This window comes from Zonotrichia albicollis, chromosome 23 (genome assembly GCF_047830755.1).
Source record: "Zonotrichia albicollis isolate bZonAlb1 chromosome 23, bZonAlb1.hap1, whole genome shotgun sequence".
Classification (NCBI taxonomy): Eukaryota; Metazoa; Chordata; class Aves; order Passeriformes; family Passerellidae; genus Zonotrichia; species Zonotrichia albicollis.
This window is the reverse complement of record NC_133841.1, coordinates 595,341-618,571: the sequence shown is the minus strand read 5'-3', so window position 1 is coordinate 618,571 and position 23,231 is coordinate 595,341. Positions and strand designations below refer to the sequence as shown.

Here is a 23,231-nt window from a genome sequence, read left to right as displayed (position 1 = left end):
GGGGCGCCGGGACCGGGACCCCCCCCCGGGACCCCCTCCCCGTCCCCCGGTGCGTTTGGGGCGCTGCTTTTAGGGTGGGAAGGTTCCCCCGCAGTTTTGGGGGATGTTTCCCCCCGGTTGTGGGGTGCTGCTTTTGGGATGAGGAAGTTCCCACCAGTTTTGGGGCGCTGCTTTTGGGATGGGGATGGTCCCCCCCGTTTTGGGGTGCTGCTTTTGGGATGAGGAAGTTCCCACCAGTTTTGGGGCGCTGCTTTTGGGATGGGGATGGTCCCCCCCGTTTTGGGGTGCTGCTTTTGGGATGAGGAAGTTCCCACCAGTTTTGGGGTGCTGCCTTTAGGATGGGGGCGCCGGGGCCGGGACCCCTCCCCGGAACCCCCTCCGAGCCCCTCTGCCCATTCCTCGGTGGGTTTGGGGTGATGATTTTGGAATGGGGATGGTCCCCCCCAGTTTTGGGGTGGTGTTTTCAGGATGGGAACGTTGCCTCCCGGTTTTGGGGTGCTGCTTTTGGGATGGGGATGCTTCCCCCCAGTTTTGGGGGTGCTGATTTTAAAGTGGGGAGGTTCCCCCCCAGTTTTGGGGATGTTTCTCCCTACTTGTGGGGTGCTGATTTTAGGATGGGGATGTTCCCCCTCAGTTTTGGGGTGCTGCTTTCGGGATGGGGGCACCGGGGCAGGGACCCCCCCCCGGAACCCCCTCCCCATCTCCCGGTGGGTTTGGGGCGCTGCTTTTGGGATGGGGAAGTTCCCCCCCAGTTTTGGGGCGCTGCTTTTGGGATGGGGATGGTTCCCCCCAGTTTTAGGGTGTTGATTTTGGGATGGGGTAGTTCCCGCTCAGTTTTGGGGCGCTGCTTTTGGGATGGGGATGGTTCCCCCCGGTTTTGGGGGTGCTGATTGTAGAGTGGGGAGGTTCCCCCCCAGTTTTGGGGATGTTTCTCCCTACTTGTGGGGTGCTGATTTTAGGATGGGGATGGTTCCCCCCCAGTTTTGGGGTGCTGCTTTCAGGATGGGGATGTTCCCCCTAATTTTGGGGTGCTGATTTTAGGATGGGGAGGTTCCCCACAGTTTTTGGGAGCAGCTTTTAGGATGGGGGCACCAGGGCCGGGACCCCTCCCAGTCCCTCTCCCCAACCCCCGGTGGGTTTGGGGTGCTGCTTTTAAGATGGGGATGTTCCCCCCAGTTTTGGGGTGCTGTTTTCGGGATGAGGATGTTACCCCCAGTTTTGGGATGTTGTTTTCGGGATGGGGATGTTCCCCCCAATTTTGGGGATGGGGATGTTCCTCCCTCAGTTTTGGGGTGCTGTTTTCGGGATGGGGATGTTCCCCCCAGTTTTAGGGTGCAGTTTTTAGGGTGCAGTCGTTCCTCCCCCCCAGTTCCCGGCGGGTTTTGGGGGGCAGGATCCTCTCCCAGCTCTGAATTCCCTCTCCCCGCTCTGACCTCACTCGGCGCTAAAACCAACCCGGATTTGGGGCTCCCAAAAACGCCCGGAAATGGGGATTTAACCCCGGGATTCACCGCGGGGTGAAAGAAACCCCAAAACGCGCTGGGTTTAACTTTAACTTTAACTTTAACTTTAACTTTAACTTTAACTTTAACTTTAACTTTAACTTTAACTCCCTCCTCCCTGCTCTGTGCCGTCCCTCTCCGCTCTCTTTGGGGTTTTTTTGAGTTTTCGCGGCCATATGGAATCCATTCCAGCGCTGCCAATCCCGGCCCCGAGCAGCGGAATCCCTTTGGTTCCCTTGTCACTCACTGTTCCTCCCTCTCGCAACATTTTAAAGTCTTCATAAAGAGAAACAGCTTTCGGGGCAGATCCCGGCATTTTTGGGGTTTTTTTGGGAGTTTTTAACGCGTTTTTCTACTTTTTTCCCAGAGCGGAACAAACGCTCGCCCCCCATCCCCATCCCTGCCACAATCTGAGGGTTTTTTCACCAATTTTTAATTTTTTCTCCACCTCCAATCCGTTCCGTCCGAACCCACCGAGTCCAAAAATACCCCCAAAAAATTAAAAAAAAAAATCAAAGCGTTTTTGAGGGAAAAAAAAAAAAACCCAAAAAATCCCAACGCGACCGAGATGAAATAAATGAGATTCTTCTTAATTTTCCTGCTCCAGTGAGGAATCCTCCGCACCCCGAGCCGGCTTTTCCTCCTCCTCCTCCTCGGAGCCCCGGAGTCCCGCAGGTAAGAAGTTCAAAAAGAATAAATAAATAAATAAATAAAATAAAAATAAAATAAATAAATAAAGGCAGCCAGGGCCGGAGCTGTGATCAATTAATTAATTAATTAATTGCTCCGAAAGCTCTGACGAGGCTGAGCCTCGAATTGACTGCGATGCCTCGGGGAGGCTGGAGAGGAGCAAAAAAAAATAAATCCAGAACCGGCACCAGCTCCTTTTTCCCACAGAAAAATTCTTTTATTTTCCTTTTTTTTTGCTGGGACACATTTGGTAAAGATTTCTCACTTCTGTGTGGTTTGAAAAGGAAAAAAAAAAAAGGTCAAAAACCGAAAAAAAAGCCATAAAACCCTTTGGAAAAGCGGCTGTGAAAGCGCAGAACGCTCGGCCCGGTGATTTATGGCCCCACCAAGTTTTTTGTTTACTCGGAGCAAACACGAATTACAAAAAAAAGGAGAAAAAAAATAGAAAAAAGGGAATTTTCCCAAGCTGGAGCGCGTTTCTCCCGGGCCAGATGTGCCCCACCAACATCTGGATGCCCGCGCTGCTTCTCCTTCCCCACTTCGGGGCTTGAGGCTCCTGAAAATTCCGATTTTTGGGCTTAAAAAGCTCCGATTTGAGAAATGTTTGGGGGAAACGCCCCCAGAGCTGGCGGGGAGGGCGTGGGAACCGCGCAGGATTCATTTTTGGGGATTTCTGCTCCGAATTTCTGTCTCAGGGAAAGATAAAAAATAAAAATAAAAAATAAAAATCCCGGTCCCTCCTCCCCCAGGAGTGCGAGATTTAAAGGGAGACAGAAAAATCCTTTGTGCTTCGGGGAAAGGGGAAAAAATAACTCAGAAAATGGAATGAAAGCGGCGAAGTTTGGGTGGAAATTTCAATATTTTTGTGCTCTCCGCTCTGCTCTGGCTCCTCTCCCTCCGGAGGCGCTGCCAGCTCCAAAAATTCCTCATTCCTCGGGAAATCGGGAAAGTTTCGGGCTCGGGTTTCCCAGGGCCAAAAGCTGAATTGGCCGCAGCTCCAGCAGCGTCTTTTCTGCTTTTCTTCCCTTTTAATTTCTTTATTATTATTATTATTATTATTATTATTATTATTATTATTATTATTATTATTATTATTATTATTATTATTTTATTATTTTATTATTTTATTATTTTATTATTTTATTATTTTATTATTTTATTATTTTATGTTCTGCAAATCTCTCCAGCTCCGCAATTCTCCCCATCCTCCTCCAGCCAAACTCGAATTTTTAAATTTATTCCTTTTATTTATTTAATTTTTTTTTAACCGAGCTCTCGATGTGCTGGCGGATGAAACCCGAGGAGAAACCGCAGCCCCTAAGTGGCCGTAATTTAATTGATTTTATCATAAATCACCCGCCCCATGAAGAAGCAAAGTTTGCGCTGAAGTCAATTGATATTAATGGACATTTCTGATCTTTAACCGGGCGGATTCGGGGCCGCTCCCGCTCTTTTGGGACAGCACAATTTTAGGGGATTTATTTGATTTATTTGATTTATTTCCCCGCCTTTCTAAGGAGTTTTTTATTCCGCTCTCCCTAAAAAAAAAAATCCGAATTTTATTCGCGATTCGAGGAGGGAGCTCAGCTCCTCCAGATTTGTTTATTTTGGGGGTTTCAGCACCGAAAATTGAATTTATTTGGGATTTCCTCCCCCCCGTGCGTTGTTCCAGGGTTCCTGGGGGTGCCAGGATTGGAGATTTTGGGAATTTTCTCCCGGATTTTGGCAGGAATGGGATTTAACCCTTTCGGTGCCTCCCCTCCCAAATCCCCCCCTAATTAAAAATTAACCCGATCCCTTTGAAGTGCTGATGAGGATGCCCAGAACAACAACAAAAAAAGAGAATTTTAACCCCAAAAAGAGCCGGGCGCGGTGGTTTTGGGATGCGGAGAAATCCTGGCTGTGAAACCGTCCCAGAGTGGAAAAATCGAATTTCTTGGCGCCGCTTTTCCTTCTTTCTGCGGATTTTTAAATCTTTTTGAGGTGAAAAGGAAATTCGGCTTTTCTCGTCTCGCTCATTCCGGGATCCGGGCGGGGATTCCTGCAAGGAAAAATCAAATTCACCCAATTCCTCCTTTTCCTCGCAAAAACGGCCCTGGGAAAAGCTCGGGGGAGAAAAGTTTTGAATCTTCATTTTTCCCCCTCTTTTCTTTGTTTTTCCCTTCCTATTTTTTTTGTCTTTTGGAGGGAGAGGGTGGGTTAAAAAATAGGAAAAAAAGGGGGAAAAAACGGAAAAAAAACCGGGAAAAAAACGGGGAAAAACGGGAACTGCCTCCTCTGTGCCTGGGCCATCCCCAGGATTTGGGAGGCAGAAAAAAATCCCAAATTTTTCATTTTCCTTGATCCCAAATCCTTTTTTTTCCCCTCTGGATTTGCGAGCCGTGCTTGGTGCTGCAACTCTCTCCGTTTATGCAAAAGAGAAAAAGGGGGGGAAATGAAAATTAGAAGAGAAAATAATTTTTAAAAAATCAAAAAGAGAAGGATTGGAGTTGGGGCCTCGGCTCCTGGGGGAGTTTCGGGAATTCTTGGGATTCCCAATTCTCGCTAAAATGAAGGAAAAAAAACCAAAAACCCAAAAGTTTGACGTGGTTGGGTCACGTGGGCGCAGAATTCCAGCGATGATTTGGGGAAAAAGGGGCGGGAATGAGAAAGGGGGAGGGGGAAGGAGATTCCCATCCCTGCCCCCCAAAATCCCCAAAAATTAAAATTTTTCCCCCTCTCGCGGAGCCTGGAGAGGATTTTTGGGTGTCCCAAATTCCCCCCAAAAATTCCTGGGGCTCCCTAAAAATTCCTGGAGCCCCCCCCAAAAAATCCTGAATTTTTGAGTGTCCCAAAATCCTGGAGCCCCAAAAAAATCCTGGGTTCCCCCAAAAATATTTGAGCTCCTAAAAACTTCTGGGGGCCCCCCAAAAATCCTGGATTTTTGAGTGTCTCAAATTCCAAATTTGGGGGAATTTGGAGCCCCCAAATTCCTCAGGATCCCCAAAAATTCCTTGGATTTCTGGATTCCCCTGTGTCCCCATCACGGGGGTGTTTTGTGGGCGGATTTTTGGGTTTATTTTGATTTTTGGAAATTTTTTTGGTGTTATTTTTTGGGAAAAAACTCCGGGGACTTTTGTGAGCCCCCAAATTCCTCAGGATCCCCAAAAATTCCTTGGATTTCTGGGTGCCCATGTGTCTCCATCCAGGGAGTGTTTTGTGGGCGGATTTTTGGGTTTATTTTGATTTTTTGGAAATTTTTTTGGTGTTATTTTTTGGGAAAAAACTCCAGGGATTTTTGGGAGCCCCCAAATTCCTCAGGATCCCCAAAAATTCCTTGGATTTCTGGGTGCCCATGTGCCCCCATCACGGGGTTGTTTTGTGGGCGGATTTTTTTCTTTTTATTTTGATTTTTGAGGTGGTTTTTTGGTGTTATTTTTTGGGAAAAAACTCCGGGGGCTTTTGGGAGCCCCCAAATTCCTCAGGATCCCCAAAAATTCCTTGGATTTCTGGGTGCCCATGTGCCCCCATCACGGGGGTGTTTTGTGGGCGGATTTTTGGGTTTATTTTGATTTTTTGGGAATTTTTTTGGTGTTGTTTTTTGGGAGGCAGCTCCGAAGCGCTTCCCCGGGTTGATCATTAACCGGTGAATTATTGCTGCTCCCAGCAAAGGTCAGGCCGAGGCAAAAACTCCGATCTGTCACCAAAAACAGCGACAAAAATTTGGATTTCTTCCCCTGCTCTGCTTCTGTTCGGGGTTTCGCCAGGCCCCGGAGCCTTCGTTGCTCTCCCCTCCTCCTCCTCGCTGTTTGCGGGATGGAAATCCCAAAATTTCTCCTTTTTTTTGCCCAAAAATTAAAAGGTCTGAGATGCGGGAGGAGCGGGAGCGGCCCCGCCCCTGAGAGAAGAATTAGTACAGAAAAAAAACCCCAAAAAACCCCAAATTCAACCAAAGAACGCGGGGAAAGTTTCTGCTGCGAGGGAATAAATTAAAAATTATCAAAAACGAAGGAAAACAACACGAAAAACAAAGCACAAGGAGCCCCCCCTGCCGCAGCCGTTCTTTATTCAGCTCCTCGCGTTTGTTTCTGTTTTCCCCTCCCGCTCTCCAATAAATCCGATTTTCCCTCGTTTTTCCCACTTTTCTCCATCCCCGCTCCCGGCCTGGGAGGAACTGGGGAAGAGGCAGCGTTTGCTGAGCTCACAACGCAGAAATCTTTCTTTTTGTACATTTTATTTCGATTTTTTCCCCTTTTATTTTGGGGTGTTTTTTTTCCCTTTTATTCTGGTTTCTCCCCCCTTTTATTCTGATTTTTTTCCCCTTTAATTTTGTTGTTTTCCCTTTTGATTTTTCTCCTTTATTTTGATTTTATCCCACTTTTATTTTGATTTTTTTTTCACCCTTTTATTTTGGGATGGTTTTTTCCCCTCTTTATTCTGATTTTCCCCCCTTTTATTTTAATTCTATTCCCCTTTTATTTTGATTTTTTCACCCTTTTATTTTGACATTTTTCCCCTTTTTATTTAGGGGATTTTTTTCCCCCTTTTATTCTGATTTTCCCCTTTTATTTTAATTTTATTCCCCTTTTATTTTGATTTTTTTCCCATTTTTCAAACCCCCCGAGGGACCCGAGCAGCCCCGGCTGAGAAGGGAGGGGAAAATCGCGGGGGCGGCGCATTAAAAACTCGATAATAATAACAATAATAACAATAATAACAATAATAACAATAATAACAATAATAACAATAATAATCCTAATAAAGCCCCCGCGCTGATGGGTACGAGGGGAACGATTTTATTTCAGATTAACGCCATCAACACCCACAGAGGAAAGGGGATTATTGAAGCCACCGGATGCGTCCCAAAACGAAAATATTTTTAAATTAGTTTTTTTTTTTTTTTTTAATTTCATTTTTTTGCCTCCTCCTCCTCGCTCAGGGGGCGGCTCTGTCCCGGCCTGGCTTTTGAAATGGTTTTTTTTTTTCTAATATTGTTGCATCTCTAGGGCGTTAATTTGGGGTCATTTGGGGGAATTTGGGGGGATTTTTGGGACCGAATCCAAAGGGACCCCAAAACCGGGAGTCTGGGGGGGGCTCCGGTGTCCCCTGGTGTCCCCTGGTGTCCCTCGATGTCGCCTGGTGTCCCATTGGGTTCCTCAGTGTCCCCCGATGTCCTCCAATGTCCCCCAATGTCCCCGATGTCCCCAGTGTCACCTGGTGGTCCCCTGGTTGTCCCCAGGGTTCTCTGATGTCCCTCAGTGTCCTCTGGTGTCCTCCAGTGTCCCCTGAGGTTCCTCAGTGTCCCCGAATGTCCCTTGGGTTTGTCAGTGTCCCCATTGGTGTCTCCCAATGTCCCTCAATGTCCCTGATGTCACCTGGTGGTCCCCCGGTGGTCCCTGGTGTCCCTTGATGTCCCCCAATGTCCCCCAATGTCCCCCGTGTCCCTGGTGTCCCCTTGGTGTCCCCTGGTGTCCTCTGATGTCCCCCAATGTCCCTGATGTCCCTGGTGTCCCTTGATGTCCTCTGGTGTCCCCCAATGTCCCCCATGTCCCTGGTGTCCCCATGGGTTCCTCAGTGTCCCTCAGTGTCCCCCAATGTGCCCCAATGTCCCCCAATGTCCCCCTGGGTTCCTCAGTGTCCCCTGGTGTCCCTTGATGTCCCCCGGTGTCCCCCAATGTCCCCCATGTCCCTGGTGTCCCCTGGTGTCCCCATGGGTTCCTCAGTGTCCCTCAGTGTCCCCTGCTGTCCCCCAATGTCCCCCAATGCCCCTGATGTCCCCGGTGTCCCCTGGTGTCCCCCCGTGTTCCCCAGAGTTCCTCGGTGTCCCTTGATGTCCCCTGGCTTCCTCAGTGTTCCTCGGGGTTCCTCACTGTCCTCTGCTGTTCCTCAGTGTCCCCTGGTGGTCTCCCAGTGGTCCCTGGTGTCCCCTGGTGTCGCCTGGGTTCCTCAATGTCCCCTGATGTCCCCCAATGTCCCCCATGTCCCTGGTGTCCCCTGGTGTCCCTTGATGTCCTCTGGTGTCCCCATGGGTTCCTCAATGTCCCCTGCTGTCCCCCAATGTCCCCCAATACCCCTGATGTCCCCGGTGTCCCCCGGTGGTCCCCGGGGTTCCTCAATGTCTTCTTGGTGTCCCTCAGCATCTCTTGATGTCTCCTGGTGTCCTCCTGGGTTCCTCAGTGTCCCCGATGTCCACCAGTGTCCCCCAATGTCCCTGATGACCCTGGTGTCCCCTGGTGGTCCCCTGGCGGTCCCCAGTGTTCTCTGATGTCCCCTGGTGTCCTCCTGGGTTCCTCAGCGTCCCCCAGTGTTCCTCAGTGTCCCCCGATGTCCCTGATGACCCTGGTGTCCCCTGGTAGTCCCTGGTGTCCCTTGATGTCCCCTGGTGTCCTCCAGTGTCCCCTGATGTTCCTCAGTGTCCCCGAATGTCCCTTGGGTTCCTCAGTGTTCCCTGGTGTCCCCCGATGTCCCCCAATGTCCCTGATGTCCCCGGTGTCACCTGGTGGACCCTTGGTGTTCTCTGGTGGTCCCTGATGTCCCCCGGTGTCCCCCGGTGTCCCCACCACGGGGGTTCCAGTGAGGGGAAGCAGAAGGAAACCCCAGAGCGCCCCAAATCCTCCGGGAAAATCCCAACTTGGAGGAGGCGACACCGGGGGAGGAACCTCGGGGGACCTTTTGTCCCTTTTGTCCCCATTTTGTCCCTTTTGTCCCCATTTTGTCCCTCCTGTCCCAGCTTTGTCCCCCTTGCCCCAGTTTGCTCCCCTTGCCCCCATTTTGTCCCTCCTGTCCCCATTCTGTCCCTGGTGCCCCCGGTGCCACCGCCGCTGCTCAGTCCCCTCACCCGCCCCGTTCTGACCCCAAATTTTCATTTATTTTATTTCACTTTTATTTCATTTCCCTCCTCAGCCCCGCTCCTCGCCCCACGCCGGCCTCGGATTTGCTGGAGCCGCCCCCGGAGACCCGGTGAGTTTTCAATCAGCTCCGTGTGTCCTGTCCGTCCGTCCGTCCGTCCGTCCCTCTGTCCGTCCGTCCATCTGTCCCTCTGTCCGTCCGTCCGTCCGTCCCTCTGTCCGTCTCTCTGTCCGTCCTCAGCAGCACCCCCACACTCCCACAGCTTGGCCTCTTTTATTATTTCATTATTATTTTATGTTATCTTTTATTATTACTACTAGTACTACTACTATCACTATTATTATTATTACTATTATTAGTAGTAGTACTATTATTATTATTACTATTATTATTATTACTATTATTATTACTATTATTATTATTATTATTATTAGTAGTAGTAGTAGTATTACTATTATTAGTACTATTAGTAGTAGTAGTAGTAGTACTATTATTATTATTACTATTATTATTATTAATCGCGACATTCGCCTTGGAAGGAAGGCAAAGCCCGTATCGCGACGTTTGCCTCTGAAGGGCGAAGCCCGTATCGCGACATTGATCTTGGAAGGGAAACCCCAAACGGCGACATTGGCCTTTGGAGGGAAACCCCCGTATCGCGACATTTGCCTTGGAGGTGAACCCCAAATCGCGACATTTGCCTTTGGAAGGGAAAGCCCAAATCGCGGCATTTACCTTGTAAGGGGAAGCCCAAATCGCGACATTTGTCTTGGAGGGAAACTCCCATATCGCGACTGATTGGGCAGAGCAGGAGTCGCGGGGCTGTCCCGGCTGCTCGCGGGGGCAAAAATCCGAATTTCTCACCTTTGGGGGTAAAAATCCGAATTTCTCACCCTGCGGAGGGGCCGCTCCCGGCAGCCCGGGCACTTCTGGCTGTCCCGGAGCTCCAGAAATGCAGAAATTACCCCAAAAACCCCCAGAAATGCAGAAATTACCCCAGAAAACCCCAGAAAAGCAGAAATGATCCCAAAAATCAGAAATGCAGAAATCCGGGGGGGTTCAGCTCCGGAGAAGTTTGCAAACAGCCCGCGGTTGGTTTTCCTCTTATTCCCCTTTTTCCACTTGTTTTTCCTCTCTTTCCCCTCTTTTTCTCCTCTTTTTTCCCCCTTCTTGTTCCTCTTTTCTCTCTTTTTTTGCTCTTGTTCCTCCTTTTCCTCTTTTTTCCTCTTTGTCCTCTTTTTCCTCTTTTTTTCCTCTTTTTTTTTTCTTCTTTTTTTCCTCTTTTTCCCATTTTTCCCCGGGAATCCCACGCCGGCAGGACCTGTCTCGTAGCCGGAGATTGATGTCGGAGCCGCTCATAAAATCTCAGATGAGAGGGGAGGGGAACCAAAATCCTCATAAATCGCCAATTGCGGTGGTCCCGCTCCCAGCTGGGGCTGCGGCCACAACAAAAACCGCAAAAAAACCCGGAATTTTCGGGATAAAACTTTAAAAATCACCTGGAAAACTTCGGCTTTTGAGAGAGCCCCCAAAAGTCCAAATCTTCCCTTGGGCATCCTTATTTTTAAATTTATTTTTCCTCTTTTTTTTTTCTTATATTTTTTAATTTAAATTTTTTCTCTTTTTTTCCTTTTCTTCTTCTTTTTTTCTTCTTTTTTTCCACTTTTTTTTAAATTTTTTTCCTTTTTTCCTTTGCTCTCCAGAGTTCTCAGCCTGAAGCTGCAGCACACAGAAATTAAAAAAATTAAAGAATAATCATTTAAAAAATAAAATATAAAGAAAAGGCCACGGGACCCCTCGATGAGTCCCCACCATCCCAGGCAGCTCCAAAGAGATTTTTGCGGAGCCTCTTTCCCTTTTTCTTCCCCAAATTTCCCCTCGTCAGCACTTCGGGCCGAGGGGGGAGCGCCCACAATTAAAGGAGATAATTGGGGTAGGGAACGAAAGAAAAAAAGGAAAAAAAAAGGGGAAAAGGGAAAATAAGCAAAAAAAAGTGCAGACACCTAAATTCCTCAGCCCTGCCTTCCTCCCACTCGCCAGCCCCTCCTGATTATGGGGATTTTTTAATTCCGCCCTAAAATCCCTTTAAAAACCCCAAAATCCCTAAAAAAATTTCCTAAATTCTCTTTTCAAAAATCCCCAAAATTCCTAAAAATAAAGTCCCTAAAATCCCTTAAAAATAAAATCCCTAAAATCCCCAAAAAACTCCCTAAAATCCCCTCTTGGCCAAGTTTTGGCTGCCGGGAGAGGCAAAAATCGTAAATTTGGGGTTATTGATACCAGCACTAGTAATTAGCTTCATTAACAGCCATCATAATTAACTTTATTAACAGCCATCATAATTATCTTTATGGTCCCCCCCAGAGCTCTTGGGACCCCCAGAACCCCTCGGGGCCAAGGGGTGAGCAAAGTTCCGCTGAGGTTACTCCGAGTTGTAGCAACACTGAGCGTGCTCAGAGTTCTGCTGAAGTTACTCCGAGTTGCAGGATCAGAGAATTGCTCAAAAAAACCCCCCAAAATTTTGGCGTTTGGGTTTTGGGGTGGTTGAGGAGAAGGGAAATTGGCTCCGAGGTGCTCGAGGTTCCGCTGAAGTTGCTCTGAGTTGTAGCAACACCGAGCGTGCTCAAAGTTCCGCTGAAGTTACTTCGAGTTGTGGCGACAGTGAGTTTTGCTCAGAAGAAAACCCAAAAACCCCACCCAAAATTTTGGGGTTTGGTTTTTGGGGTGGCTGAGGAGAAGGGAGAGTGGGGGGAGCATCCTCTGGGCTACTCGAAGTTCTGCTGAAGTTACTCCGAGTTGTAGCGACACTGAGCGCGCTCAGGGTTCCGCTGAGGTTACTCTGAGTTGTAGGAACAGAGAGAATTGCTCAAAAACCCCCCAGTAATGTTGGGGTTTGGTTTTTGGGGTGGCTGAGGAGAAGGGAAATTGGCTCCGGGGTGCTCGAAGTTCCGCCGAAGTTACTCCGAGTTGTAGCGACACTGAGCGTTGCTCAAAACACCCCAGAAACTCCCCAAAAATTTGGTTTTTGGGGTGGCTGAGGACAAGGGAAATTGGGGGGAACATCCTCTGGGGTGCTCAAAGTTCCGCCGAAGTTACTCTGAGTTGTAGCAACACCAAGCACTCAGAAACCCCAAAAATGGGGTTTGGGGTGACTGCCAGGAGAAGGGAGATTTGCTCTGGGGCGCTGAAAGTTCCTCCAAAGTTACTCCGAGTTGTAGGAACAGTGAGAATTGCTCAAAACACCCTTCATAAACCCTCAGAAGTTTGGGGTTTTGGTTTTTGGGGTGGCTGAGGAGCAGAGAGATTGGGGAGCATCCTCTGGGGTGCTCAAAGTTCCACCGAAGTTACTCCGAGTTGTGGCAACACCAAACATTCAGAAACCCCAGAAACGGGGTTTGGGGTTTTTGAGGTGGCTGAGGAGGAGGGAGATTGGCTCTGGAGTGCTGAAAGTTGCGCTGAAGTTACTCCGAGTTGTAGAAAGAGCGAGCATTGCTCAAAACACCCCCAGAAACCTCCAAAACTTTTGGGGGTTTGGTTTTTTGGGGTGGCTGAGAGAAGGAATTTTGAGGAGAGCATCCTCGGGGTGGTGAAAGTTCCGCTGAGGTTACTCCACTGAAGTTACTCCCAGTCGTAGCCACACCGAGCTTTCAGAAATCCCAAATTTGGGGTTATTTTTTGGGGTGGCTGAGGAGAAGGGAAATTGAGGGAGCATCCTTGGGGTGGTGAAAGTTCCTCTGAGGTTACTCCGAGTTGTAGCCACATCGAGCTTTCAGAAACCCCAAATTTGGGGTTGTTTTTGGGGTGGCTGAGGAGAAGGGAAACTGAGGGAGCATCCTTGGGGTGGTGAAAGTTCCTCTGAAGTTACTCCGAGTTGTAGCCACACCAAACATTCCGAATCCCCCCAAATCTGGGTTTGTTTTTTGGGGTGCCCTGGAGAAGGAGATTTGGGGGCGCCCCCTCAGCCGGGGGGGGGGCGGGGAGCTGCCCGCCAGGCTCATTTGCATAAATTGACGCCTAATTGCTCATCACGTGGATCAAAGGCGCCGCCGCCGCCTCCTGCCCAGGCCGGGCCCCACGATTTCCATTCCCCAGCGCCCCCAACCAAACCCCAATCTGGGGGGGTCCCTGCTCCGAACCCCCCTCCCATCACCTCCGAGCCCCCGCAGCCTTCCCGCCATCATTTTCATTTCAATTAAAATTTAATTTTAATTTAAATCCCAGCGGTTCCTGGGGGGGTTCGGGTGGTGCTGGTGAGGGGGTGAATTTCCGAATTATCTCTGAATAATCCCTGAATTATTTCCGAATTATTTCCGAATTATCTCCGCATTATTTCCGAATTATCTCCGAATTATCTCTGAATTTCTGGTCGCTTTTTCTTTTTTTTTTTTTTTTTTTTTTGTTTCCTTCTCCTTTTTTTTTTTTTTTTTCCTCCCTTCTCGTCTCCCTTCTTCCCCTTTGCTCGAGCAGAGGCCATTGTTATCAGTGAGCAGCGCGTAGCAGAGGCCAAGTGGAACCTCCAGCGTTTGGCCATTCCCAAACCCCCCTCGCCTTTTCCCGCACGCCAAAGCTGGGAAGCGTTCCTGATTTTTTTTTTTTTTTTTAAATCATTTTTTATTTATTTATTTATTTTTTTATCCCCCCCGTTCCCCCTAAACGGAGAGCGAGCGAGACAATCTGAGCCGCCGTAACCGCCTGGCTGAACCCCCCCCCTTCCCCCTCTGTTTTATTTTTTAAAAATATATATATTTTTTTAAAAAATAACATTTTTACCAACCCATCCCACCCCGCCACAAAACCGGATTGAATCTTTTCCATTTTTTTTTAATTTTTTTTTTTTTTTGATCCTTTTGACGCTTCTGCCGCGCGTTTATCCCCGTAACGTTTTGAAAGGAGGCAGAGAGAGAGAGAGAGAGGGAGAGAGGGAGAGAGAAAGACCAAAAAAAAAAAAAAAAAAGAGAAAAAAAAAAGAAAAAAAAGCAGCAAAAAGCGGGGAGTACCGGGAGGGAAGCGGGAGGGGGGGTCACTCCTCGCTTATTGATTGCGTGGATGCTGGATGTGAAAATATATTATGTCTGCCTGTGCTTGGCTCGTCAGAGACTAAGGTAAGCCGGACTCAAATAGGCTATCACTTTGTGAATGGCGGAGTATATGTCCCAATGATTTATGACCATATGACTCCAATCTCGGTTCAAGAAGAGTTCACAAGCTTTAAGCTTCCTTCCACGCAGAGCCTCTTTTGCAGCCCTCACCCACCGCCTGCATTTTCTTTTTTTTTTTTTAAATCCCGCCACCCCCCACCCTCTATATTTTTATTTATTTAAATTTTTTTTCCGCCTTTCCACGCGGTTTGTTTTCATTTTTCATTTATTTTTTTTTTCCGCCTCTCCCCGCGTTTTATAAATTGAATTTTATTTTCTGCCTCTCGCCGCGTTTTTTAAAATTTTTTAATTTTTTTCCGCCTCTCCCCGCGTTTTTTTTTCCAGCCGTTGGGGGTAGACGTTGTTTTGGGGTGGGGGGGATGGAGGAAGGGGAATTTTGGGGACGCTCCGTTGTTTTTGCGCGGGGCGCGGGGCTCGGGCTCGCCCCCCATTGTCGCGGGGCGCGTTTGGGATATTTGGGACGGGTCGGAACCGGAACGAGCGGCGGGGCCGAGCCCGGTGGGGCTGCCGGGGGCGGGGGAGGGGAGAGGGGCTGCGCGCCCCCCACGAGCGCGCTCGGATGGCGAAATTCGGATTTTCCAACATGGAGGGGCAGAAAATCCCTTCGGCCTCGGCTGCTTCCCTGCCCTTCCCCGCCTGATCCCTGCGTTTCTGCATTTCTGCATTTCTACATTTCCGCATTTCTATATTTCTGCGTTTCTACATTTCCGCATTTCTATATTTCTGCGTTTCTATATTTCCATTTTCGTCCCCGAGCATCCTCATCCTCCCCGCACCCCTTTCGCTGCCTCACCTTTCCCCCCCTCCCGGTTCTTCATTTATTTTGATTTTTTAAATTTATTTTTTTATTATTATTATTATTTAAATGGCCCCAAAAATCCTCGCCCTCCAAAGTTGCAGGCAAAGAGTTTTTGGGGAATCGCTGCCCGAGTGAAACTCCCAGCGCCCGCCTTTAATTGGAGCGCGACATCATCGAATATTTATTATTCTGCCCGGGCTTTTTTTTCCTTTCTTTTTTTTCTTTTTTTTTTTTTTTTTTTTTTTCCCCTTTTCCTAAGCAATTCCTTGGAGTAAATAATTAGGATTGCGGCCGTCCCGGGCGAAGATAAATGAGCGGCATTTGTGAGGCGCTGAGAGATGAGGTACAAAGCGGAGCCACGAGCGAGGCGGAGGGGGTTGTAAATTTATTTTATGGACGTTTAAAACAACAGGAACCCAAAAAAAAACCAGGAAAAAAAAAAGAATAATCGCCGTTATTTTTAGCTGTTTTGGCCGAGCCTCACGAGGTTCTGGTTTGGGATTCTTTCGCTGCTTTTTTGGGTTTTGTTTTTTTTTTTTTATTTTTAAGTAAATCTTTAGCAGACAGAGAGGCCTTGGAGAAATTCCCACCTCTGCCCCCTCGCAGATATTTCCAGCGAACCTATTCATAATCAAGGCGCTGCTGTTTGTTAATTAATTAATTCACGGCTCGGGGAGCGGAGGCTACTTTTTAATAAGACAAATTTATCATGGCCAGGGAGGAGGAGGAGGAGGAGGAGGAGGAGGAGGAGAATAACTCGCAGCGAGGATCTGCCCTCGGCGCAGACAATAACGCATCTCCGAGGAAGATCCGATGCGGATTTGGGAATGCGGGAAGGATTTAATCAGGGTAAAAAAAAAAAAAAAAAATTAAATAAATAAATTTTCCAAAAGCCCCAGCGGTCCCTCCGCGGACGGGGTGAAGCAAACGGAGCTTCGGCGCGACGTGACATAAAAACAGCAGCCAGGAAAAGGAGGGAAAAAATGTAATTTATTGTCGAGCTGGGGCTTCTGTAAAAGCCCCGGCACTTGAAAATATCGCGCTGGGCTTTATCTGGGCCGGGTTTGTTTTGTTTTGTTGTGCAGGATGAAAGAGGCCCAGATAAAACTGAATATACACGAGATACTATTAAATATACAATGGATATCAATCCCCAAACAAACGCGCGCTGGCTCCTGAGGCAGAGAGGAGTCTCTGCCCTTTTCAAAAATCCCTCTGCCGATTATTCCCAAGCTGTTTTCACCTTTTTTCTCGGGGTATTTCTGCTCTGTTTTTAATGGAGGAGAAAGTTTCTGCTGGGAGAAAAAGGAAAGGGAAAGGAAAGAGATGGAGAAAAATCAGAAAAATCTCAGAGGGGAGAAAAAAGAGGTTTAATTTTGTGATTTTCAGCTTTGGATTTGGGTTTTTTAGACTTTTTGAGTTCGGATAGAGGAAAATCCAAGGGGTGCAAAGCCAGGAGCAAATGGCCTCGTGAAGTGTTTGTTTTCCACGAGAAAGAGAGAAAACAAAAAATCAAACAACAACAGCGATGAAACCCCGGCGGGGTCGGGGATCCGCTCCCCAGCTCGGGATTTGGGCTGAGAAACGCAAAACCGTGCCGGGGAAAAAAAAATTAGAAAAAAAAAAAGGAATTATTTTCTAAATGGAACCTGTCAGGGAGGGGAGAGAGACCCAGAGCAGGCCAGGGGCAGAATCGCGTTTGGAATTCCTGCCCGCTCCGATCTGCTGGGAATCCTTGCCCTGAATTCCAGAGGCGCTGGGAGTTCCTGAGTAAACAAAAAACGGAGCCAAGTGCGCCGGGACAGCGTTACCTGGGGGGAAAACACGGATTTTCATGGTTACCTGGGGTTAAAACACGGATTTTTGCTGTTCCTGGGGATAAAACACGGATTTTTGCTGTTCCTGGGGATAAAACACGGATTTTTGTTGTTCCTGGGGAAAAAACAGGGATTTTTGCTGTTACCTGGGGGAAAACACAGATTTTTGCTGTTCCTGGGGATAAAACACGGATTTTTGCTGTTACCTGGGGGAAAACACGGATTTTTGCTGTTTGCGGCTCAAAAGCAAACAAACCCTGGGGATAAACTTTGAATTTCTGTGCTGGGAGGGTTCTGGGGCTGCTCCGTGCGTGATTTCAGTGGGAAGAGGAGGACTTTGGTTGTTTTTGTGTTTTCGGCCGGCCGATTCTCCGCTCTGTGCTCTCGCATTTGTGCTGATTTGGGGTTTGGCTGGGTGTGTAAATGTGTGAGTGACGCAACCCCCCAGGGGTGTTTTAGGGGATTTGTGCGCGGGGATAAACCCAGAATAAATCAATGTACAGAGGCCATCCCGCGTGAATCCACAGAGCGAAACGAGCCGCGGAAAGAGAAGCTCTGCCACCCCAAAAACCCCCTCAAAAATCAAATTTCTCCGAGGCTGGGCAGGGTGAAATCTGCTGGCAGCATCTGTTGCCCCCCCGTTCGGCGGGACCCTATTCATGTCAGGAGCCTTTCAGGCCCCAAGATGGATTCCTGGCACTATTATTGTGTTTTTTCTGCTAACCTTTCAGGTCAGCTCCCACCAGCCAGCTGGAGAGGGGCCGTCACGTGGCCTCGGGGTGCCAATGTTCTGCCATAGGGGTGTCAGGACCCTGGTAGCCAAGGAAGATGCAGAAGGCCTCGTACTACGACAGCTCCGCGCTCTTCGGGGCCTACTCCTCCTACGCCAATGGGTTCGGCTACGAGGGCGCCCAGCCGCCCTTCCAGGCCTCTTCCCACCTGGAGAGCGACTTCCAGAGGTCCTCCTGCTCCCTGCAGTCCCACGGCAAGAGTAAGGAGCTCAACGGGAGCTGCATGCGGCCCGCGGAGCCGCCGGCGTCGCCCAACGCCGCCAACAACGGCGCCAACAACAACAGCGCCAACAACAACAGCGCCGGTAAAAACAGCCCCGGCAAATCCAGCCTGGGCGCCGGCGGCAGCATCTCCAAGCAGATCTTCCCCTGGATGAAGGAGTCGAGGCAGAACTCCAAGCAGAAGAACGGCTCGCCCGGCGCAGGTAGATGGGGAGGCCGCGGTGTCGCGCGCCGGCCTGGCCCGCTGGGAGAGAACAAGGCTCAAAAGCCAAAGAATTGGGAAAGGAGGTCTGAGAGCGGCGAAGGGCTGGAGGAATTGGTTCAGGGAAAGCCAGAACTCTGATTTTCCTGCCCAGAATTCCAAAACGAGGTCTGAGAATCACAAAGGGTTGGAGGAAAGGGTTCGGGGAAGGACCGAATTCCCGTTTTCCGGCCCAGAATTCCAAAGAGAGGCCTAAGGGTTGGAGAAGTCATTTAGGGAAGGCACAAATTCTCCTTTTTCCCCCAGCAGTCCAAAGCAAGGTCTAAGAATCCCAAAGGGTTGGAAAAAATCAGCTTAGAGAAGACCCAAATTCCCGTTTTCCAGCCCAGAATTCCAAAGAGAGGTCTAAGAACAGCAAAGGATTGGAGAAACCAGTTTAGGCAAGACCCAAATTCCCATTTTCCAGCCCAGAATCCCAAAGACATGTCTAAGGGTTGCAGAAATCAATTTAAGAGAGACCCAAATTCCCATTTTCCAGCCCAGAATCCCAAAGACATGTCTAAGGGTTGCAGAAATCAATTTAAGAGAGACCTAAATTCCCGTTTTCCAGCCCAGAATCCCAAAGGGAGGAAGGAGGAGCTCACAGGGGTGAACATTTCCCTTCTCCTCTGGAGGTGTGGGGAAAGGACCCCGTGAGACCCCAGGAGGGTCCGGGCACTGCCCACCCACCCCTGGTTTGTTTATTTATTTATTTATTTATGGGTTTATTTATTTATTTATGGGTTTATTTCAAACACAACCACGGGTGCCAAACCCTGGTTTGCCTGGTGGACACAAATTTGGGGAAAATGTTCTCCCAACTGCCCAAATTGCTGCTAAAATTCTGTTTGGTGCCTTCCCGGCACTCAGAGAGAGCAGGTGTGGTGCCACAGCCAAGTTCTCCGTGTGTCCCACAAAAAATTCAGATAAATTCAGATAAAATCAAAAATTCAGCTCGGATTTGCCATAGTTCAGATAAATTCAGATAAAAATCAGAAATTCAGCTTGGATTTACCACAGTTCAGATAAATTTGGATAAAAACCAAAAATTCACAGATAAATTCAGATGAAAACCAAAATTTCATCTCAAATCTACAGCAGTTCACATAAATTCAGATGAAAACCAAAATTTTCACTGATGAATTCAGAAAAAAATCCAAAAATTCAGCTCAGATTTACCAGAACTCAGATCAATTCAGATAAAAAGCAAAAATTCAGTTTGGATTCACCACAACTTTGACAAATCCGTTCACACAAACCCCGTGGTGAGCGCTCCATCCCCCATGAACACAATTTATGAAGTTTTCTTCTCGCAGAGCCAAACCTTGGTGTCACACCTGTGTGCAACCCAAACCTTGGTGTCACACCTGTGTGCAACCCACACCTTGGTGTCACACCTGTGTGCAAACCCAAACCTTGGTGTCACACCTGTGTGCAAACCACGCCTTGGTGTCACACCTGTGTGCAACCCAAACCTTGGTGTCACACCTGTGTCCAACCCAAACCTTGGTGCCACACCTGTGTGCAACCCAAACCTTGGTGTCACACCTGTGTGCAACCCAAACCTTGGTGTCACACCTGTGTGCAAACCACACCTTGGTGTTACACCTGTGTGCAAACCACCCCTCCCCACCCCGCATTAATTGGCCCCGCGGCCGCCCTGCCCTGCCAAACGTCATTTTCCACAAAATTATCCCCGGGAAATAATCTCCTCCTCAATAAGGGGCCCGGGAATCCTCTCCTACATGACATGATCCAATTTTCATAAAGCAGGGGCAGCTTTGGAGAACAGGACTCTTAATAAACGCCACGATTATGGAGTGCAGGCCGCGGCGCGGGGGGCGAGGGGCGGCTTTATTAAGGAGCGACGCATTCAATTTCTGCGCCTAAGTAATTCTCTTTTATTTCATTCCGGGGGCGCGACAGAAACCTGCGGCGGCGGCGGAGGCGGCGGCGGCGGTGAGAAAAGCCCTCCGGGCTCCTCGGCCTCCAAGAGGGCGCGCACGGCCTACACCAGCGCCCAGCTGGTGGAGCTGGAGAAGGAATTCCACTTCAACCGCTACCTGTGCCGGCCGCGGCGCGTGGAGATGGCCAACCTGCTGAACCTCAGCGAGCGCCAGATCAAGATCTGGTTCCAGAACAGGAGGATGAAGTACAAAAAGGATCAGAAATCCAAAGGCATGGGCGGCTCCTCCTCTGGGGGGCCCTCGCCGGCGGGCAGCCCCCCGCAGCCCATGCAGGCCTCGGCGGGCTTCCTCAACGCCTTGCACCCCATGAGCGCCGCCTACGAGGCACCCTCGCCGCCGTCCTTCGGCAAAGCGCACCAGAACGCCTACGCCGTGCCCAACCCCGGCTACCAGGCCGCCCTGAAGGGCTGCCCCAACCAGCAGAAATTCGCCGGGGCCGCGGCGGCGGCCGAGTACGAGCCGCACGTGCTGCAGGCCAACGGCGCGGCCTACGGCGCGGGCGCCATGCAGGGCAGCCCCGCCTACGTCGGAGGGAACTTTGTGGATTCTCTGCCCGCCTCGGGCCCGGCCCTGTACGGCCTCAACCACCTGGGCCAGCAGCACCAGGCCGGCGCCATGGACTACGGAGGGGTCCCGCCGGGCCAGCCCCACGGACCGTGCGAGAGCCACGCCGCCTACGCGGAGCTCTCGTCGCACCACGCGACTTCTCAGGGCAGAATCCAAGAGGCGCCCAAGCTCACCCACCTGTGAGAGGGGAAGCTGGTTTTACTTTTGGGGAAAAAAAAAAAAAGGGTGGTTTGGGTTGTGTTGGGTTTCTTTCCGGCCTCACTGGTTTTGGAAGGGTTTTGGGGTTTGTGATGAGCACAAAGCGGTTTTGGGGTTTGTTATGAGCACCAAGTGGGTTTGGTGGCTTTGGTTTTGGTGGCTTTGGAAGGGAGGAACCTCCTGGGTTTTGACACCAATGCTTCTGAAACGGGCTCGGGGTGGTTTGGTGGGAATCCTGCAGGCTTGGAGCGGCCAAATCCGTCGTTTCCAAGCCAGATTTGGATCGTCACCGATAATTCCTGGATGCCGGGAAGGAGAAGAGCCCTCCAGCCAAGTTTTGGGGTCTTTGCATCCAAAGAACCCCAAAGAGATCCACCAGGAAGCTCTCCCCGCTTTGAGTCCCTCCCCGGATCCACCGGTGCTCTCCTTCCCAGCCCGCAGAGGAAGGGTTGTCCTTTTCCGCTGGAAATGGGAGAAATCCAATTTCCCGCTGGAAAAAGGAGAGATCCAATTTCCAAGCAGAAAAGGGAAAACTCCAATTCCTAACTGGAAAATGGAAAAGTCCAATTTCCCGCCGGAAGCGGGAGAAACCCAGTTTCCCATCGGAAAAGGGACAGATCCAGTTTCTGACTGGAAAAGGGAGAAATCCAATTTCTGACCGGAAAAATCCAATTTCCCACTGGAAAAAGGACAAATTCCCTTTCCCACAGGGTAATTTCCCCCCGAATCCCCCAAGCCTGCAAATCCCCAACCTGCCAAGGCCCCGGAGCCGAGCTCGCCCCTCCAGGCCCTGCTCCCCCTCTCCTTTAGAAAACCTTTAAAAACTCGGGATAAGAGAGGTCCAACCCCAAAAAGGGTCCAGGAAATCGTTGGGAACGCCTAAATCCCCCTTTTTTCCCCCCACCCAAAATTCCAAAGAGAGGAAGAAAGAGCGGCCAGGCCTGAACATTTCCCTTCCTTCGCCTCTGCTGAGGCGAAATCTCAATTTCTCCTTTTGGGGAGGGTTTGGGGTTTTTTTTCTGAGGGTGTTTTTTTTAGGGTTGACGAGCAGGAAAAAACCAAGGAATTGGGGAAATCCTGAGCTTCTTTCCTCCTCTCCTTCGAGCTGACGTGAAACAGGGTATTTTTGAGCAGAAGGAATGTCCTCCCACGGAAGCAGAAGCCGAGGGATCCCTGGGATCTGCTGACGCTTTCCTGCCGGGACATCTTTGTTGCACTTAGAGTTTACATATAATGGGTATTAAAAAATAATAATAATAATAATAATAATAATTAAAAAAAAAAGCAACTTTGAAGGGCTCTCAGCTCCGTCGAGGCGCCCTTCAGTTAGGTGTGTGTTCTGGTGAACATTCATATATATTTATTGGTTATAGCAGTTGAAAATATTTTCCTTTTTTTTTTTCCTTTTTTTTGTATTATTTATCCCCCAGACCATGTATTTATATGAGCGAAAAGCAAGCAAATAGAAACGACAAAAATAAGAATGAAGCAGTACTTTTTTAGTATTTCCTTCCAAGAAAAAGCAGAAAAAAGCAGAAAAAGAGCAAAAAACAACAACAAAAAAATTAAAAAAAAAAAAGAAGGACATTGTGTTCCCCTTGTCATTGTACCACGAGCTCCTTTTAGTTATTGTAATTTAGGGAGAAGCAGTAGTTTTCTGTTCCCGCGGTACTTATGAATAATGTAATTAGTTCTTCTGGAGGCATGAGAGCAGAGCAGAGCGGAATTGTTTCGTCCTGAATTAGAAGAATTTCATCGCGGCTCCCTCCCCTCCGCCCCTCCTCTCGCCGCTCTCCCTTTGTTCTTACAGTAGTTCTTTTCTTTCCTCCTGTCTGCCCAACAATTCCTCAATAAACTTTCTGCTCTCCGTTTTAGCTCGTCCTGTCCGTCCGGGTGTTTTTTGGGAAAAAAAAAAAAATTAAAAAAAAAAATTTATTTCAAGGGGAAAAAATAAAATTTGTTGAAGGGAGACGGGGAGGAAAAGGAGAGGGATGGAGAGCGGAGTTGGTTTGGGGTGAAATCCTGGGAATTCGGGCCCACAAAGAGGGATCACGTGGAGCCAGGCCCGGGCTGCCATTGGAGAGGGAAGGAAAACAAAGGAAAAGGGATTAATCATGAAAAATAATAAATAAAAACAAGGAGAGGGGGAAAAAAAATAAATAAAAGACAGAAGAAAATGTAAAAATGGCCTGGAGTTTCCATCCGGGGCCCTGGGAAGTGACAAGGAATGAAATCCATAATTTCTATGTTATTTAATTTAATATTAAATAATTAAATTTGGGCCAAAACAATTGAATTCTGGCGAAAACAAGGGAATTATTTCTGAAATAGGAATGTGTGGCACCCACGTGCCCCAAGCAGCACCTTCCCCCAAATTTGGGCAAAAAGAGGGAAAAAATCCCCCAAAAAAGGTGAAAACGAAAGGGGAGAAGAGCCCCGGGCCGGCAGCG

General features: G+C 48.9%; 1 protein-coding gene across 1 annotated transcript; it reads left to right on the top strand.

Moving 5' to 3' along the window:
- Positions 1–2,112: 2,112 nt before the first annotated feature.
- HOXB3 (homeobox B3) lies at positions 2,113–22,637 on the top strand. The gene is made up of 4 exons (XM_074557902.1): positions 2,113–2,177; positions 9,075–9,131; positions 17,527–18,011; positions 19,976–22,637. Exons 3-4 carry the CDS (start codon positions 17,624–17,626, stop codon positions 20,764–20,766), a joined length of 1,179 nt encoding a protein of 392 aa, XP_074414003.1. The 5' UTR covers positions 2,113–2,177; positions 9,075–9,131; positions 17,527–17,623; the 3' UTR covers positions 20,767–22,637.
- The last annotated feature ends 594 nt before the right edge of the window (positions 22,638–23,231 follow it).

Excerpts from the sequence above, each read along its gene's own strand:
- HOXB3 (XM_074557902.1), top strand. The coding sequence starts at position 17,624 with ATGCAGAAGGCCTCGTACTACGACAGCTCCGCGCTCTTCGGGGCCTAC. Across the intron at positions 18,012-19,975 it reads GAACGGCTCGCCCGGCGCAG|AAACCTGCGGCGGCGGCGGA; the intron begins GTAGATGGGGAG and ends GGGGCGCGACAG.